We start from the raw sequence: 16,532 nt of genomic DNA, 5'->3' as shown, positions 1-16,532 counted from the left end.
GCCTGGCCATGTCAATCGCGGCAATCATCCTACTCCAACTGGTGAAGGGTGGTTGGTTAAGCAGTTAGATGTCATGTAACGAACACACAGACTATATAGCTAGTAGTAGTAGTAGGTCACTTTCGGTCAACCGCTCATCATACGTTCATGGCCGTGCATCGATCGCTGTCATGTCAACAAAGAAAGGCAATGTATACAGTAGAGCCAGCAAGTATGAACCGGTCATGTCTCTTCGTGACTTCGTCCGTCCATGGATCAAGCTGACCAGCAAGCTTGGCATAATCATGCATCGTCATAACGCTGAGCAATCACCAAGTACCAATCGTTAGCGTGGTGGACGCAGGACCACATGTAGGGGACAAGAAGATCGCATGACAAAATCAAGTATGATCGTAAAAAAAATAGTGTTGCATAGAAATTAATTTTATATTAATGCATGGCACAAGTTTAAAGAATAGCATATGTTTAACGAAGAAAACTATACGAACAAAAGAAACAAACATGTTGCTAAGTTTTTGCTGCTGACCGAATCGAAGCGGCGCGTACCTTGTTGAATATCGATCTCCTCAAAGGGACGGGACGCCAAAGAAGGGGCGGGTCAGGTGACGTCACCAGAGAGCTGAAGCTCGTTGGTTCGCCAAGCTCACCGGCCATCGGGAACAGGTTGCATTGTCACGACGAGCGAGATCAAGCCTGCCCAGCGGGCCAGCATCGGATGACAATGAGCAGGGCAGGGGCACCGAGAAGGGGGTAGGGGTCGGGCAGTGTCACGTGTCGGGAAGTAGGTGGCAGTGGCGGAAACGGACATCGAGGCAGAATAGGTCAAATTGTGTCAGGAAGAATGGGCTCGAACGAATAGATGCGAGGACTAGACCGAGGAGGAAAACGAGAGCCGAGAGGATTGGACCGATCCGATGAGGAGGCTCAAAACGGGGCTGTTTTAGTCATCCAAATTTTTTTTTATACCGAACAAAACTTCGATGTTTCTACACCGAACAATAAATTAACATTACGTATAAAAGGTTATAAAAATTGAGAGGTGATAGCCCCACTTCGTCCCCCTCTTTGCGTCCACCTCTAGTCTGAACAGTTTAAACATGTACTTAGAGTACACAAGACCTACTAGCTAGCAAGCAACCGAGCAGAACAGAGCAGTATATGCTACGTTATTTAACCAAAGGAATGTTGACTTGCTGCTTGCTTTCCATTCTCAATGCAAAGCTCATCTTTTAGCCATTGTTTGCAAAAAAAAAACGATTTTAAATGCGTAAGATCAGATTAGAAAGAGGCTGAAGAAGAAAAGACGGTGACGAACCTAAGATAGGTGGGAGACATGCAAGTATTTAGTATACAGTATACTCCTAGCTAAGCCAATTAAGCTGGGTCTGCAGGGTCATATGTACATACAGTACAGTACATGATTGACGCCCACCTCATACGCGTCAAGCCAAGCGTGGTCACCCAGATATTCCATGGCCAGTTGCCGGTGGAGCAGGTAAAAACACCGTAGCGTAGCAGCCAGGCGGAAGCAGACGCACAGCACAGGTTGGTTATGATAGTCAGGCGGGCCACATGTGTGTAGTTGGTACACTGATACGCTTACACTGTCTCTCCTTTCTTTTTTATTTGTCACCTTTGGTCGAGCTTACATAATTGTGTCACTAAAAAAAGTCACTTCATTCAGAAATTTAGGGCTGTGGGAATTTTGGATTTTATTGTGTCTGTATGGAGTAGCTATAGCTAGCTAGCTAGATGTGATGTTAATAATTATGACGATGAGATTGGCCCGCTTGCATTGTCTCCTAGCTCAATAATGTTTTGAGTTTGTCTTGCCTTTCTTTCAGTTCTAACAAATTGGAGTAGGGATTGACTGAGATACATATATAAAAGCGAAAACCGCTGCTCTCTGTTAATTATTGCACATCACACATAGGCCAAGCCTTAAGGACAATCTAAGGATGGTAATAACTAAGGCTAGTGAGGTCGAACTAGGGATGTTAATATACTCTAGATTTTAGACTATAAAATTTAAGGATCGAATCAGATTAGTATCGAACTATATTTATATTCATTTCTAAACTAAATTAATTAAGCACCCTAAATTATTGTGATGAAGAGACATTTCGATCGTGATCCATTATTACTCCTAGGTCAAACTAATCTCGTTTTATGTCACTATTTCATCATCTTTTTTGCGAACGGGTTTATAGCCCGTGTTCCATTATGAGGACATGAACGGTTTAAACAAAGTTACATATCATCCCAGCTAGCTACCTAGATTGGAAGCATGGGTTCGGTATATATATATAGTTTATATATATATATCACACGTCAGCTTATATTACGTAAAGTGGGGTTAGTTTTCAAGAAGCGTGGGACCAGTCACCTCTGCAGTCTGACCTTGGCTTCAGCTTCGACAGCAAACAGTCATCTCTTGGAAGCTAAGGACAGTCTCCAACAGTGTTAGTACACTGCCATTTGGGGTAAGCTGGAAGGAAGATGGGCCGGCGTCTACGCAAACCAATTGTTCGAGTCATGGGTTCCGAATGGGCTGTCTGATAGGCTTCGGCCTTGTAATAGGAGTACACCTTAAGTAGTGGACGAGGGCAGTCGGAAGGAGGGAGAGAAATTACCAGTCTTTTGTAATCTGCACTCTGAACCTTCGTTCATCTTCCTCTCCAAGTCTCTACTTCTCCACTTACTGTTCTTCTTCGTTCCTACCTCTCCATTTTCTCTATCTCCATTTTCTCTATTTCTGTAAGATCCATCAGTATACCAGTATTCTGGGTTGCTGACAATTGGTATCAAAGGTCACCGTTCTCGGACCATGGAGCCCAACCTTCAATCCGCACTGGAGGAACAAACGAAGATTCTTCGCGCGCTCAGTGCCCGCCTCGCTGTCCAAGAAGCGTGGTGGCGCAGTTGGGAGTCGAAAGTGGCGCACCATTCGGTGTCGATCCACGACCTTGAGGTAGCAGTGGCCACTGTGCCATCCGCGACGTTGAGGTCGGAGCGAGACGCTCAGGTCGCCGCGACCCGCGAGTGTCTGGCCGTGGTCGCTGACGACTGGGGTGGCCTCTTCGGCACAGGCGACGGCTGTATCGTCGCCGATAACTGGGGTGGGCTGTTCGAGTATCCTGCTCACTTCCAGGAGGAACAGGACATCGACAACTGCATCCCCATCAATGATGGCACCCGCTTCACCGAGGAAGACGACGACAACCACCCCGCCACGCTCGAACCACTGCTCACCGACACCACCACCGCCGCCGAGGTCGATTCCATCGCCAACACCGACGATGTCGAGGCTGACTCTCTCGCCTCCGCCTCCACGGTGGGGGTCGCCACATCCCAGGCCGCCGAGATGCAGCTCCACGTCGGGTGGGCGCGCTGGCTGGAGGGACAGGCCGACTACCTAAGACACGATCGGATGCTCCACTCCAATCTAGATTCCCTCACTTCGAGCAACCACCCGCTGCTCCAGGATGCCTCAGCCACCAACAACTCGCCCACCCAGTACTCGACAGAATGCTTCAGCCATGACATCGTCTTGTTGAGGACTATCAGTGCTGCGCCCACAAGCGAGGACCGCGCGCTGCAGCAGAGGCGCCTCGAGTGCCTCGTCGCGTGGCCCGAGTGGCGGAGGATTGGCGGACGGAACTACATCATGCTCGAGCATCACCCCAACAGGATGTTCGACGCGTGCGATAGGTTCTGGCACTGCGTCTTCGCGCTCTGTGACTTCGGCTCTGTGCAGGGCCTGCAGAGGAAGCTGGAGCGGCTCTGCCTGGCGGGGAGCGCACCTGACCTGGAAGTCCTCGCCGTGCTTTCGGGCCTGCGCGCGCGAAGCCTTTCCGACCAGCGTGCCGCTAACCATACCCGCACGTCCATGCGGAGCATATCCACGACCGCCACCCCGTTCAGACTCTGCTCTACACGGAGCGGCTACATCGCAAGCGGGACTTCGACGGGCACGACTTGCAGCACCAGGTCACAGAGCTGGATCTCCTCCGAGTTCGAGCACTCCTCCATTCCGACCCCCAACCAGAAGGTATTCAACCTCTCGTCTGATGTCCTCAATAAGAGAGATCCGTGGGTCGGTACCTTCGACCACATTTTCACCGAGCTCGGCCAACCACAAAGCCTAGAAGCTGTCCGACTTCTCTGTCACCTACGTCATCAGCTACCAGACTGCTCCCAGTTGGAATTCACATACGAGGTGTTTGCTGCACAGAAGGTGTTCGAGGAATTGTCTCTTAGCTCCCCTGCTACTTGGGTCAATATTGGGAAGCTCTTAGCCTCTCTGTGCTGGAAAATTCCTTGGCCACCACCACATATACAAGTTGGGTTGGGATGTGGCAGTGAGGCTTTACGTTCACTTCCATGGTTGTCTCCCACCATAGCTAGTACCAATGAGGAGAGAATATTCATCATATCTGAGGATGGCAAGGTTGACGGTGTGGTTGATCAGACGATGGATGAACAGATCGCAGCTGCAGTTTTTATGCCAGCTTGTATAGAAGCTTCGCTTAATGATGGGATGAATGCAGGAAAAACCAGGGAGGCCTTTGCTGATCATCAGTATTCTGAGTATGACAGTAGATTGAAAGATAAGGATCAGAAAATATTATTTGAAGATGAGATTGATTTATCATTGTTCAACTACAAGTTCGATTCCTACACAACAGATAGTCCTGCCATTGATGCTGAAGTAGAGCTTCGTTCTACGGATCTTTGGCCATACTGGAAGGTTGATTGCTTGTGCAAGATAATTCCAAGACAGCTACTAGCAGAGAACGCAATGATGCTTATAAGGAACACCGTTGACAAGCTGATTATGAAGCATAAAGAAATACAAGTTGAAACTGAACAGATTGCGGGTGAGGATGATGTAAATGAAGGGGATCCTAGCATTCTACGCTTCCTACTTGCTAGCCGAGACAAGTCAGCAGACATGGAACGATCGCAGGAGCTTCTGGAGACTCTAGTTATTCTTATCGTGAAATCTGTGAAGGATCCAAGAAGTGTTGTATGCAAAACTGCACTAATGACTTGTGCAGACATCTTTAAGGCATATGGTGCCTTAATGGTTCACTCAATCGATCCATCGCTAGTACAACAGCTGCTTCTGACGGCTTCACAAGATAAGCGTTTTGTCTGGGAAACTGCTACAACAACTTTTATATCATTGACAAGCTGGATCTTCCCTTTACTACTGAAGCCAACAATGTTGCCTTACCTAAAGAACAAGAATACAGGGACCTGGCCAAAAGCGTCAAGGTGTGTCTCAGTACTATTGCTCGTGAGCCACGACAATTTCTTTGTCATGATTTGGGATCCCGGTGGTGATACACACAACAGCTTGAGGGCAAGCTGCATCTCAAGGAGAGGGGAATGTTAGTACACTGCCATTTGGGGTAAGCTGGAAGGAAGATGGGCCGGCGTCTACGCAAACCAATTGTTCGAGTCATGGGTTCCGAATGGGCTGTCTGATAGGCTTCGGCCTTGTAATAGGAGTACACCTTAAGTAGTGGACGAGGGCAGTCGGAAGGAGGGAGAGAAATTACCAGTCTTTTGTAATCTGCACTCTGAACCTTCGTTCATCTTCCTCTCCAAGTCTCTACTTCTCCACTTACTGTTCTTCTTCGTTCCTACCTCTCCATTTTCTCTATTTCTGTAAGATCCATCAGTATACCAGTATTCTGGGTTGCTGACAATCAGTCAACAAAGCAGCGGTCTGCTTGTAGTTCTGCCTTGCACGACCAGCTATCATAACAACGGTAAGATCTCTAGCACGACAAACTTAGTTTAATTAATTATGTCTAATCCGTTGTTGTTAGCTTAAACTTTCTAGCCTCCTATGCTAAGAGAGTTCTCTAGTTCTACTCAGGTGGATTGATATATTAATTGGGAATCTTCTAGGCGTCACAAGGTATGGTACACATCAATCCATGAACGGACAAAGCAACGGTAAGATCCGACCCAGTAAAAGTAATAGCGTTAACCTAAGTTATCCTGGACGACCACGCGTGGCAATTAAAAAATAATAATTTTTGCCTCCTAAAACCTCTTTCTTAATTGGTTCTTGATTGCAAATCACCAGCGAACCCATATGAAAGGATGCTCAAAATCTGGCCACCGCATCAGGGTTGGTGGATGCAACGTAAAATATAATGCATAAATCAGCTCTCTGATCAGTTATATAATCGTGCCGTTTAATTATTCATGCCAGCTTTATCTGACTCACGAAATCATTGGTAAATTATTCCTCAGCTGTATTAGAAAGAGCAGTGTTGTTTAACTTGGAAAGTGATGTGGAAGCGTGTGATTGCGGTTGAACTTGTATAGGAGTAAAATGAGGAACAGTAGGAAAATAAATTTTCGGATTAAAACGGGTTGTTTGGACTGCTGCGGATATAATTCATAGAGATAAAAACACCGTAGAAGTATTAGAAGCCGGTAAAGATTAAATCCAAATGAACGAACAGGCTAAACAAATCCGGCGCCTCAAAAGTCAAGAGCAGGTACTGGGCTGTCTTGCACATGTCGCTTTTTGTCTCCCCCTGGCCCCTGGGTGAGAGTAGTAGGGATGCTAAAGTTTGCTTTCTCTTTTTGAGGCATGTGATAGGCTCTAGTTAGTTGCTAGGGCTATGTTTATAATATTTGCGCTTTTACCTATGTATGTAAGAACCGGATGGAATAATGCTATGCAGGAACCAATCATGTTTGGTCGAAATGTATAGTGACCTATCAGTAAGCTCAGCACCTGCCCCATTTCATAATGTTATCCCTGTTCATGTACCAAGGTGGCTAATGATATACGGCATATGAATACAGTAATGATCCAAGCACGTAAAAACTCGCTAGACGTTTATGCCTGCTAGCCTGCTGGGTGTGTAGACTGGAGTACTGGACAAACATCGCAATACAGAGGTACAGTATTTGTCTAGCCAATGATATACATAGATAGAAAACCACTGTTGTACGCCACTATAGCTCACGTTCTCCATGAGCTCTTCTCTCTGCTGTTTCTTCCTCTGCTAACTGCGTTATGATATGACGTCGTATAAATAATCTCACAATACTTCCTTATTTTCAGCATGGCCTCCTTTATGTTTATTTAACAGTAGCAACCAACGCCGATCGATGTTTCCTTCAAGAAACGGCCACTCACTATGTGGTGTGCAGAAGAACAAATGTAAGCAGCTCCTACGGGTACCAGTAGTCATGTCAGTGTGGAAGCTTTCCAACCAACGCCTCCTTCGAGGAACCCGGTCGTGCTGACATGAATGTAGGCCATGCAAACACAAGCACCTAACGCGAATCATCACGACGCGCCGTGTACTGGGCGTTGGTACATCACACCCCGCGTTTGACCTGATCGGAAGCATGCGTGTGTGTTGGCTGCAGGACCGGCTATAGGTTTCCTGCATTGGACAGCAGAAGCCAGTCATGTTTTAGGCACGCACGCGCTCCGGCCGTTTGATGAATCATCCATCTTTCGTATTGATCACTACGCTGATATAGCAAACTTTAAGGTGTGAAACCACGAGACGAGCGATAAATCTTAGACGTTACCTATACATATGAAGCTTGTGCGAAAAAAAGGCGTGCCGCTGTAGCATCATTCGTATACACTTTTGTCCCCAAAGACAGGGATACGAATCCATGCTCGACACAACCCTCCCTTCCCTGCAGATAACGACACTTAAGTATAACAAAAGTAGTTGGATTATTTCAGAAGCAAAATCTCACTTTTCGCTGGCCTTTTTGTACTTTGGTTACTTGAGTTCAGACAGTGTATGCTATATTGTCATGTGCTGCGTAAGGTTTAAATATGGTTCGACAAATATATCAGTATATCACTACTTTGTTATGGGTGGGGCCTAGCACAAACTTGATACATCTAGGATAAAGTTAGAACAATGACTCATCTACTGTAAAGCGACACCTGTCCTGTTATGGTAGTTTAAGTCCATTCCTGGACGACTCCAGATCCAGGATATGATGCTGTTACATAATGCGATTGTTCACAATAAAATTGCATGATGTTCTTCTACTCTTTAGGCAGTTTTGTTCAACAGGCAAGTTGCATAATGCATGTGCATATATGAGCAGCATAATCATCAATTAATCATAGGTTCGTCATTTTAGTTTCACTCCTTCACATTATTCCAGCCCTTGAAGAAAAATGTAGCAGTGCTTGCTGTTTAATAAGTGGCAGAGCTGTTTTCACTCCACCTACGCTTGTCCAGGACCAAAATTTTAATCTGTCACTTTGAGCTAAAACTGAAGCACCAAACCGCTACAAAGAACGTAAGAGCTGAATTGTAACTTGATGGGATTACTATAGCAGTTGCTACAGTTCTTGCTAGCTACCTTATACTATACGCATCACCCTAACAACCCGGCTGACTGCTGCATCTGACCCCACCGTCCCCTGCTCCAAACCAACTCTCCTTTCCTTACATGCACTACACCCACTTCCTGCAGCTATATATACCACCATATGCCCATCTTATGAAACCATCCACAAGAGGAGAAGAAACAATCAACCAGCAACACTCTTCTCGTATAACATAATACAGCGAAGGTAACTCACATGGCAACTTCCATGGGTTGTCTCGTCTTGCTCTGCCTTGTTTCTTCTCTCCTTCCCAGTGCCGTCCTTGGCCACCCATGGGGTGGCTTGTTCCCACAGTTCTATGACCATTCGTGCCCCAAGGCGAAGGAGATTGTGCAGTCCATTGTGGCACAGGCTGTGGCCAAGGAGACCAGGATGGCGGCATCTTTGGTCAGACTGCATTTCCATGACTGCTTTGTCAAGGTTCAATTCTGCTTCCTCTGTTATGTTCTTTATATTACATGCTCTGACAAACTATAAAGCTTGATACTGCAGTACAATATAACAAGTTAGCGACACAAGTTTTGTACTTCAAGTCTTTTAACTATATGTTGGTGCAATAAGATTATGAGTAATCCATATGAAGGTGTTGCAAGCGAATATGAAAGGCAAAGATAAACGGATGAACCCATTACTAGCTTTGGCTGTATCAGACCAATAACTTGAAATGCACTTGTGCTAGCATGCCTAAGTATTAGAAAAGGTAGCATGGGAGAATCTATATTATTTTGGCTAACTTCTTTAGTTACTATTGATTGATGAGAAAGCCTACCATTGCCCATGCCAGCCCTAATGTCCCGGTGACATGATTGAGCCAGTACTATGATTAATTTACTCTATTGTTCTCCTTTTTTGAGTGCTGTATAAGATGTCCTTTTTTTGAGCCACTCGAGAAGATGTTTACTTAACTCTAGTGCGCAATGATTGGAGCTCTCAGTGCAACGCATGTGCTCTGTAATCTACTGTCACCACTACCCTGTAGTGTGTGCTTAAACTCTAAACTATTCCACGTGGCTAGTAATTACCAATCATTTACAACACTGTTACATGTGTAGGGCTGCGATGCTTCGGTGCTGTTGGACAACAGCAGCAGCATAGTTAGTGAGAAAGGGTCCAACCCGAACAGGAACTCCCTCAGGGGGTTTGAGGTGATCGACCAGATTAAGGCTGCTCTTGAGGCTGCCTGCCCAGGCACAGTCTCCTGTGCCGACATTGTTGCCCTTGCGGCTCGTGATTCCACCGCCCTGGTATGTTCCACACTTCCACTATCGACAATCCTTTCCAACCTCAAGGAACAGACATGATATTTGTGAGTGTATATATATATATATAGTGATAGCTTTGGCAAACTTAGATATTTTCTGAGCTCTAAACCGTAGGTTGGTGGACCATACTGGGACGTGCCACTTGGCCGGAGAGACTCGCTCGGTGCAAGCATCCAGGGCTCCAACAATGACATCCCAGCCCCCAACAACACACTCCCCACTATCATCACCAAGTTCAAGCGCCAGGGCCTCAATGTTGTTGATGTTGTCGCCCTCTCAGGTGATTTTTCTTGTATTTATTAGTAACATCTGTCCTTCGTTATTCACCAACTTAGCGCACACTCATATTACGCATGGATACAATATCATGTGTGAATACAGGTGGTCACACCATTGGTATGTCTCGGTGCACTAGTTTCCGGCAGAGGCTATACAACCAGACAGGCAATGGCATGGCTGACAGCACACTGGATGTATCCTACGCCGCAAAGCTGAGGCAGGGATGCCCCCGCTCTGGTGGTGACAACAACCTCTTCCCCTTGGACTTCATCACCCCTGCCAAGTTTGACAATTTTTACTACAAGAACCTCCTGGCCGGCAAGGGCCTTCTAAGCTCTGATGAGATTCTGTTAACCAAGAGCGCTGAGACAGCGGCCCTCGTGAAGGCATATGCTGCTGATGTCAATCTCTTCTTCCAGCACTTTGCACAGTCTATGGTGAATATGGGCAACATCTCGCCACTGACAGGGTCACAAGGTGAGATCAGGAAGAACTGCAGGAGGCTCAACAATGACCACTGAGGGCACTGAAGTCGCTTGATGTGCTGAATTGTTCGTGATGTTGGTGGCGTATTTTGTTTAAATAAGTAAGCATGGCTGTGATTTTATCATATTATCGATCTTTGGGGTTTTATTTAACACATTGTAAAATGTGTATCTATTAATAACTCAATGTATAAGATGTGTTCATTCTTCGGTTGCCATAGATCTGCTTATTTGACCTGTGATGTTTTGACTCCCAAAACCAAAATCACAACTCAATAAACTCATGGAATATGTCCACCTGTTTCTTGAAGAGTTCATCTACCATTCCAGTTGGCATTTATCAGTGTTGCAGCGGCGCTGTGCTTTGTAACATAACAATTGTTCAGGCATTATATCCAAATCTAGAGGCCTACCAAAATGAGATAACAAGCCAACTAATCTGCTGGGAAATAGGTAACAAGTCTCTAACAAGATCTTAAGCTTATTCTGAGATGATGTCGAGACCGATGCCTTTTGTTACGTCGTGCCGTGCCTCTTGTTGCCATGCTGGTAAGTTGCTGCCTCTTGATGAGGGCAAGCTGCTTATCAAGGCGGGATGAAGTGTTATGGACGCAGGCATGGGTGCTGCTAGCTTGGCATCCAGGGTTCCAGGATAACCCATCTACCTGCATTAGTTTGTTTAGTTTCTTAACTGCTAAGTTGGCAGATCAGGTTAGTTAGACAAGATTGCTAGTTTCCTGCTTGGTTTGTTAGTTCATCATGTACGAGGGCCAGGCTATGTAATGCCAGGTGTATTATGTTGTTATTGATTGAATTAAGCAGGAGTTAACAAAAAAATCCTTCTTCTTGCTCACCCGTGGGCAAAGGCCCCTGGCCAGCGATCTCGCTCCCCCTTAACCCTAGCTCTCATACCATATTGGAATCAAATATGGGCAACAGTTACTCCCCAGATTCCAAATTTTGGTCTCTTTAGACTTCTCAAATTTTCTCCAAATGTAGGTCATTCTATGTATACTTACCCTTCTCTTCCTTGTTCCAAATTAATAAATGCTACCAGTCTCACAAATGAATGTGATCTACTTTCTTAACTCATGTGCACAAATCTAGAACCAACACATCAAAGTGTTAGAGTGGATGCACTAACTAGTTCAACCCAAAAGCTTAAGCTATTGGGAGAAGGTAGACAATCCACTTATACACTCCCACTCACATGTAGCCGGAGAGAAAGACACAAATGTGGAAATAAAGGGGTGGAGGTACAAATAAAGCATATGTCAGGATTTGAACTCGAGACATCTGGCTTTGATATCAGACGCACTAACCAGTTCAACCCAAATACTTAAGCAATTGGGAGAAGGTAGGCAATCCACTTATACACTTTAACACAGAGGAAGTGGATTCCAAAGGAAAAACTTCAATCATCATAAGGGAGGACCAAAAATACATTCATGCGACCTCCGTAGTCAGGTTGTCGTGCCTGATAGAAATCTATAGGGTTCCCATGCAAGCATTCAAACTAATGTCTTAACAATGTTAATATCACTGGATGATATTTCATATGCAATGCTAGAAGGTACCTGGTTGTGTCAGCCTCATATATGTCGGTATTGTTTCAGATTCTTGAACACTGATATGAGGGAAATCATAGGACAGCTTCTGCTTTCATGTATTTAAAGAAAACGCATCTGAAATGAGAGATAAATAAAGTTCAAGGAGAGATAAATACAGTTCAAGGATCCAGAAAGCAATTACATTTGGAAATGGGGCTAATGATGAGAAAATAAGTAATAGAGTAAGTACGAGTTAAAGAAGCTATTTACTTGCAAAACCCGCTGGTCTATTGGCTCTCTTTTACTCATGTCCTACAGTTCAACATTTACACCAGAGGCCTGGTAGATGTCTAGAGGAGTATCGTCAGTCAATGCTGGGGAAATTGAAAACAAAAAGAATGCATTGGAACTCACCCAGCAGAAAACATACCTAGAAGACAAAGGATATCAGCTGAGGGTTATAAAGTGGTTGAATCTAACAAGATGCATCCTCAACCTCCAGGCCTTTCAGAACCTTAAACCATATTGAACCATCAAATATTCAGAACTATATGGGTCAGTGCCATGGGTCAACCAGCAGACGCTCTCTCGACTCCTGTGGAAAGTGGGATATGTTTTGATATGGTGTCTGTTTTGGGAAGAACAGAAGAGACAAAAGGTTACAATAAAGAGTGCACTAGATCATGTGATGGTTGTGTGATGAACCCAAAGCACAGTTTTACTTTTCTAAACAAGACAGGCTAAAATGCAAAAAAAAGTAATTACAACTTTTTTTAAACCCCAATGTTGTAACATCAAGTCTCAACTGTATCAAGAAAAACATGCTGTACTTACGAGTTAATATGTTTGCAATCTTGATACTGCAGCAGGAAAGGTTTCCCTAAAAAGTTGAGCAGTAACCAAATTTAACCACAATTCTGAATCATTGCTTCAACTGCCTTGTTGGCCTTAAGAAGCTCCCCTTTCGAGCAAAGTGAAGCAATACCAGCATAATATGACTCAAAATCATCATTGAAAGACTTCCCAAGCAAATTTCGGTAGTCAATATCAGTGTCACCACTCGATTTTGATAAACTATCATCTCCATCTATCATGGATTGAACTTTTCCATCAGAACTCCTACAAAGACTATTGCTTGAAATATCATAAGCGACTGGACTTGCTTGTCCTGAATTTGACATGGAACCATAAGCATCCTCAGTTTTCTGTACCTTTTTTATATGCGCAAGCGCATTATAGCTGATAGAATTTGAAGAGGATAAAAGCATGAGTCCCACTTCATTTAGGATTGTTACAATCTCATCAATCCTCCCCTGATCACATGCAGAAGATAGGAGATCAACAAGGGACTCTGCCTGAATCTTATCTCCAACACTGTTTATTAACTCCGTGACTTCTTTGCACTGAAACATCTCCCTCAAGATGCCCCTGGATTCTTCCATCCTTCCTTTTGCATAGAGTCCTTTGATAAGGCTCATGAAACCAACAAAATCAGGATCTATATTCCTATGGCGGTATTCATTAAAGAATCTTAATGCAGCTTCAGTCTCACCTTTCAGACAAAGTCCATTGATAATTGCACCAAGTGTAAAACAATCTGGAAGTATAAAGAGTTCCTCCATATGAGACATAAGCTCAAGGGCCTTTCCAGTTAATCCAAAGTTACAATGACCACTTATCAGCAAGTTGTAAACACGGGTAGTGGGTTTGATACCTTTGGTGGACATTTTTTGGAATAACTGATCTGCATCATCTAATAAACCTTCTCTACACAAAGCACCTATAAGAATAGTATAGGTGATTATTGTTGGAAGCATCTTGCTGTTTTCTAAGTAGTCAAAGAGCCTGAAAGCTTCAGTAAGGCATCCTTGATGACACAAACCACTGAGAACTGAGTTATGAATGACAATGTTAGGTTGAAATCCCTCTTTTTTCATGCCTTCACAAAGGTCTAGCGCTTTTTCAAGATACCCACCCTTACAAAGGCCATCCACCACTATGGAATACATAGTTAGATCTACTGAAAACCCACTTTGTTCAGCTACCTTCAAAAAGTTACATGCGTCCAGAACTTCACCTTGCTTCTTTAGAGCAAAGACAGCTCCTCTCAGAACACTGACAGGAACACTACCTTTGTCCATGTAATTAGAAAACCAAATAGTTTTGCTAATATCTTTTTCGCTGAGATAACAGGACAGCATATTTATCATTGTCAGATCAAGCAGGCCATGGATTTTAATGAAATCACATAGCAATGGTTGTATGACCTCTTCATTTCCATTTCGGTGTAAACTCTTGAGCAGCTTGCAGCATGTTTTACTACTTACAGCAATGGCTTGTATTCTGAGTAACTTGTAAGCATCCATTGCTGCTTGACAACAATTTCTCTTGCTTAAGAATGCAGAAGCATAATTGCAAACAGATGAAAATAAGTCAATATCTAGTTCACCAACCTTACAAATGAAATCCAGCACACTATGTTCACCGTGTCCTTTGAAGTGTGCATGAATCAACTTCCTGCAGTTAAAGAAATTAGGCCTTATTTTTTTCTGAACAAGATCATAAAATATTTGGTCGGCCATGTTAACTTTTCCTCCATTACACAGTGCTCTAATCAGGCACTCATGAACAACTGCACTGGAGAATCCTGCATCTTTTTTGTATTCATCAAACAATTCCAGTGCCTTGTCAACTTGCTCAGCTTTACACAATTTGTCTATGATTGTATGGTAGGTGATAGTATTAGGCCTTAAGCCAATCTCAGGCATTTTATGAAACAAGCTCCAGGCATCATTCACTTTGTTAATCATAAACAATGCTTTGATAAGAACATTGCATGTGACAACATCCATAGAAATACCACTACCTTCGAGCCTATCCTTCATTGCCATAACACCAGTTATGTCACCTCTGTTAATGTAACCATGTAACAGTGTGCTATATGTGAAATTATCAGCAGCAACACCTTCAGAAATTTCAACAGCCTTTTCACAGTGACCAGCTTTACACAAACCGTTTATTATCGCGTTGTATGTTATGATGCTAGCTTTTATTCCCTTATTCTCCATCTCTGTGAGTAAAGAGAAAGCCCTGTCTAAATCGTCCATTTTGCACAAACTGTCAATCAAAATCGAATATACATACTCGTCCACCACCATGCCTGTTTGTTCCAGTTTCCTCACGATAGAGAAAGCATCTTCCCACCTGTCTCTCTTACAAAAGCCACCAACCAGTGATGTATAAGTAATCAAATTCGGCTTAGCATCCACTCGCACCATCTCATCCAAGAAACCTGTTACTTTCTCCACACTACCTTCTCTGCAGAGTCCATCAATAACAGTAGTATAGTTAATTACATCAGCTGTGATCCCCTTCCCTAGCATGGATCGATGCTCCCGAAGACCTTCCATCAAGAACCCACGACTCATGTATCCATGAACCATGCTGCCGTAAAACACAGCATCAGCATTCATGCCTTTACACTCCATCTCCCGCATAAGCTCTGCCATCTCACCAGTTCTCCCCTCCAACCCAAGAGCATGGACGACTGATGTCAATGTCACAAGGCCTGGATCAAATCCACTGAACTGACGCTTCACCTTGTCGTAGAAATGCAGCCCTGCTCCGGCCTTTCCGGTTCTGGAGAACCCAGAAACGATCGAGCTGCAAATGCGATCGTCTACCTGACACCCCCTATTGGTCATTATGTCGAACACCCTGAGCGCGCAATCCACCTCCCCGTGGGCGCACAGCAACACCACCATCCCGCAATACGTGGACGGCGACAGCACCATGCCGTGGTCTTCAATGGCAGCGGAGAGTAGCTCCAGAGCGTGGCGCGGGTCGCCGCCTCTGGCACAGGCCCGGCGGAGCAGTGCATCCCAGAGGTGGCGAGTGGAGGTGCTGGAGGCAAGCGCGAGGCGCTGTGCGGCGTCACGCGGCCGCGCGGAGTCGAGCAGGGCGGAGGCGGCAAGGAGGTGCGTGCGCGGAGTAGGGGCGATGCCGTTGGCAAGCGCCTGGGAGGCGAGCGCGGCGAGGAGGCGGTGCCTGCGGCGGCGGAGGAGCACTGTCAGGAGGCGGTCGACGTGGCGAGCGGTGACCGCGCAGCCGAGTTTGATGAGTGAGGGGAACGGCGGTGGAGGGGGAGAGGGCTCGCCGTTGCCGCCGGGGAGGGGCATGGCCGCTGGCCTGGCGGGCAGGGAGTTGGAGTGAATTAATTTCTGTAGGAGACCGGAGTTTTAGCGCCGGTGAGATGTAAAGCGATTTCATTACAGCAGCAACCGATTACGTTGCATTGCGTTTATTTGACATATAATCGAATATGGTCATAGGGACTTTATAGAAAATAGAGTGTTATTCAATATACCTTTCATCAAATTGTAATAATATACTACAAATTATCTGATAACTTACTTCTTTTCTATTTGTAGCTTTGTTACTGGTCAAATCCCACGACATTAAGGTGCCCTTTGATTCATATATTTATAACGTAATAGGTAACTGATAACGTTAAATAATGTTTATTTTAGTTCAATCGTAATCAGATAAC

At 44.8% G+C, this 16,532-nt stretch overlaps 2 protein-coding genes across 9 annotated transcripts; one reads left to right on the top strand and one right to left on the bottom strand.

The window, feature by feature from the left end:
* Nucleotides 1-6,902: 6,902 nt before the first annotated feature.
* Nucleotides 6,903-16,307, bottom strand: LOC103649988 (pentatricopeptide repeat-containing protein At5g57250, mitochondrial). 8 transcript variants are annotated; one of them, XM_020550186.2, is made up of 6 exons: nucleotides 12,818-16,307; nucleotides 12,414-12,578; nucleotides 12,254-12,322; nucleotides 12,011-12,118; nucleotides 7,579-8,893; nucleotides 6,903-7,427 (listed from the first exon to the last, which is right to left on the bottom strand). In XM_020550186.2, the coding sequence occupies exon 1, from the start codon at nucleotides 16,159-16,161 to the stop codon at nucleotides 12,889-12,891; it is 3,273 nt and encodes a 1,090-aa protein (XP_020405775.1). In that variant the 5' UTR covers nucleotides 16,162-16,307; the 3' UTR covers nucleotides 6,903-7,427; nucleotides 7,579-8,893; nucleotides 12,011-12,118; nucleotides 12,254-12,322; nucleotides 12,414-12,578; nucleotides 12,818-12,888. The 8 variants fall into 8 exon arrangements, with proteins under 8 accessions (XP_020405775.1, XP_020405777.1, XP_008673895.1 ...); XM_020550188.3 differs by having other exon boundaries at nucleotides 12,234-12,333; nucleotides 12,414-12,611; nucleotides 12,818-16,276; XM_008675673.4 differs by having other exon boundaries at nucleotides 12,254-12,333; nucleotides 12,414-12,611; nucleotides 12,818-16,276.
* LOC100282124 (peroxidase 72) lies at nucleotides 8,529-10,740 on the top strand. The gene is made up of 4 exons (NM_001155037.2): nucleotides 8,529-8,827; nucleotides 9,460-9,651; nucleotides 9,784-9,949; nucleotides 10,051-10,740. The coding sequence occupies exons 1-4, from the start codon at nucleotides 8,603-8,605 to the stop codon at nucleotides 10,467-10,469; spliced, it is 1,002 nt and encodes a 333-aa protein (NP_001148509.1). The 5' UTR covers nucleotides 8,529-8,602; the 3' UTR covers nucleotides 10,470-10,740.
* Nucleotides 16,308-16,532: the final 225 nt, after the last annotated feature.

Source organism: Zea mays, chromosome 3, assembly GCF_902167145.1.
Source record: "Zea mays cultivar B73 chromosome 3, Zm-B73-REFERENCE-NAM-5.0, whole genome shotgun sequence".
NCBI classification, from domain to species: Eukaryota; Viridiplantae; Streptophyta; class Magnoliopsida; order Poales; family Poaceae; genus Zea; species Zea mays.
The sequence above is the reverse complement of the archived record's forward strand: the minus strand, read 5'-3'. Positions and strand labels throughout refer to the sequence as shown.

Excerpts from the sequence above, each read along its gene's own strand:
- LOC100282124 (NM_001155037.2), top strand. The coding sequence starts at position 8,603 with ATGGCAACTTCCATGGGTTGTCTCGTCTTGCTCTGCCTTGTTTCTTCT. Across the intron at positions 8,828-9,459 it reads TCCATGACTGCTTTGTCAAG|GGCTGCGATGCTTCGGTGCT; the intron begins GTTCAATTCTGC and ends TTACATGTGTAG. Across the intron at positions 9,950-10,050 it reads TGATGTTGTCGCCCTCTCAG|GTGGTCACACCATTGGTATG; the intron begins GTGATTTTTCTT and ends GTGTGAATACAG.
- LOC103649988 (XM_020550186.2), bottom strand. The coding sequence starts at position 16,161 with ATGCCCCTCCCCGGCGGCAACGGCGAGCCCTCTCCCCCTCCACCGCCG.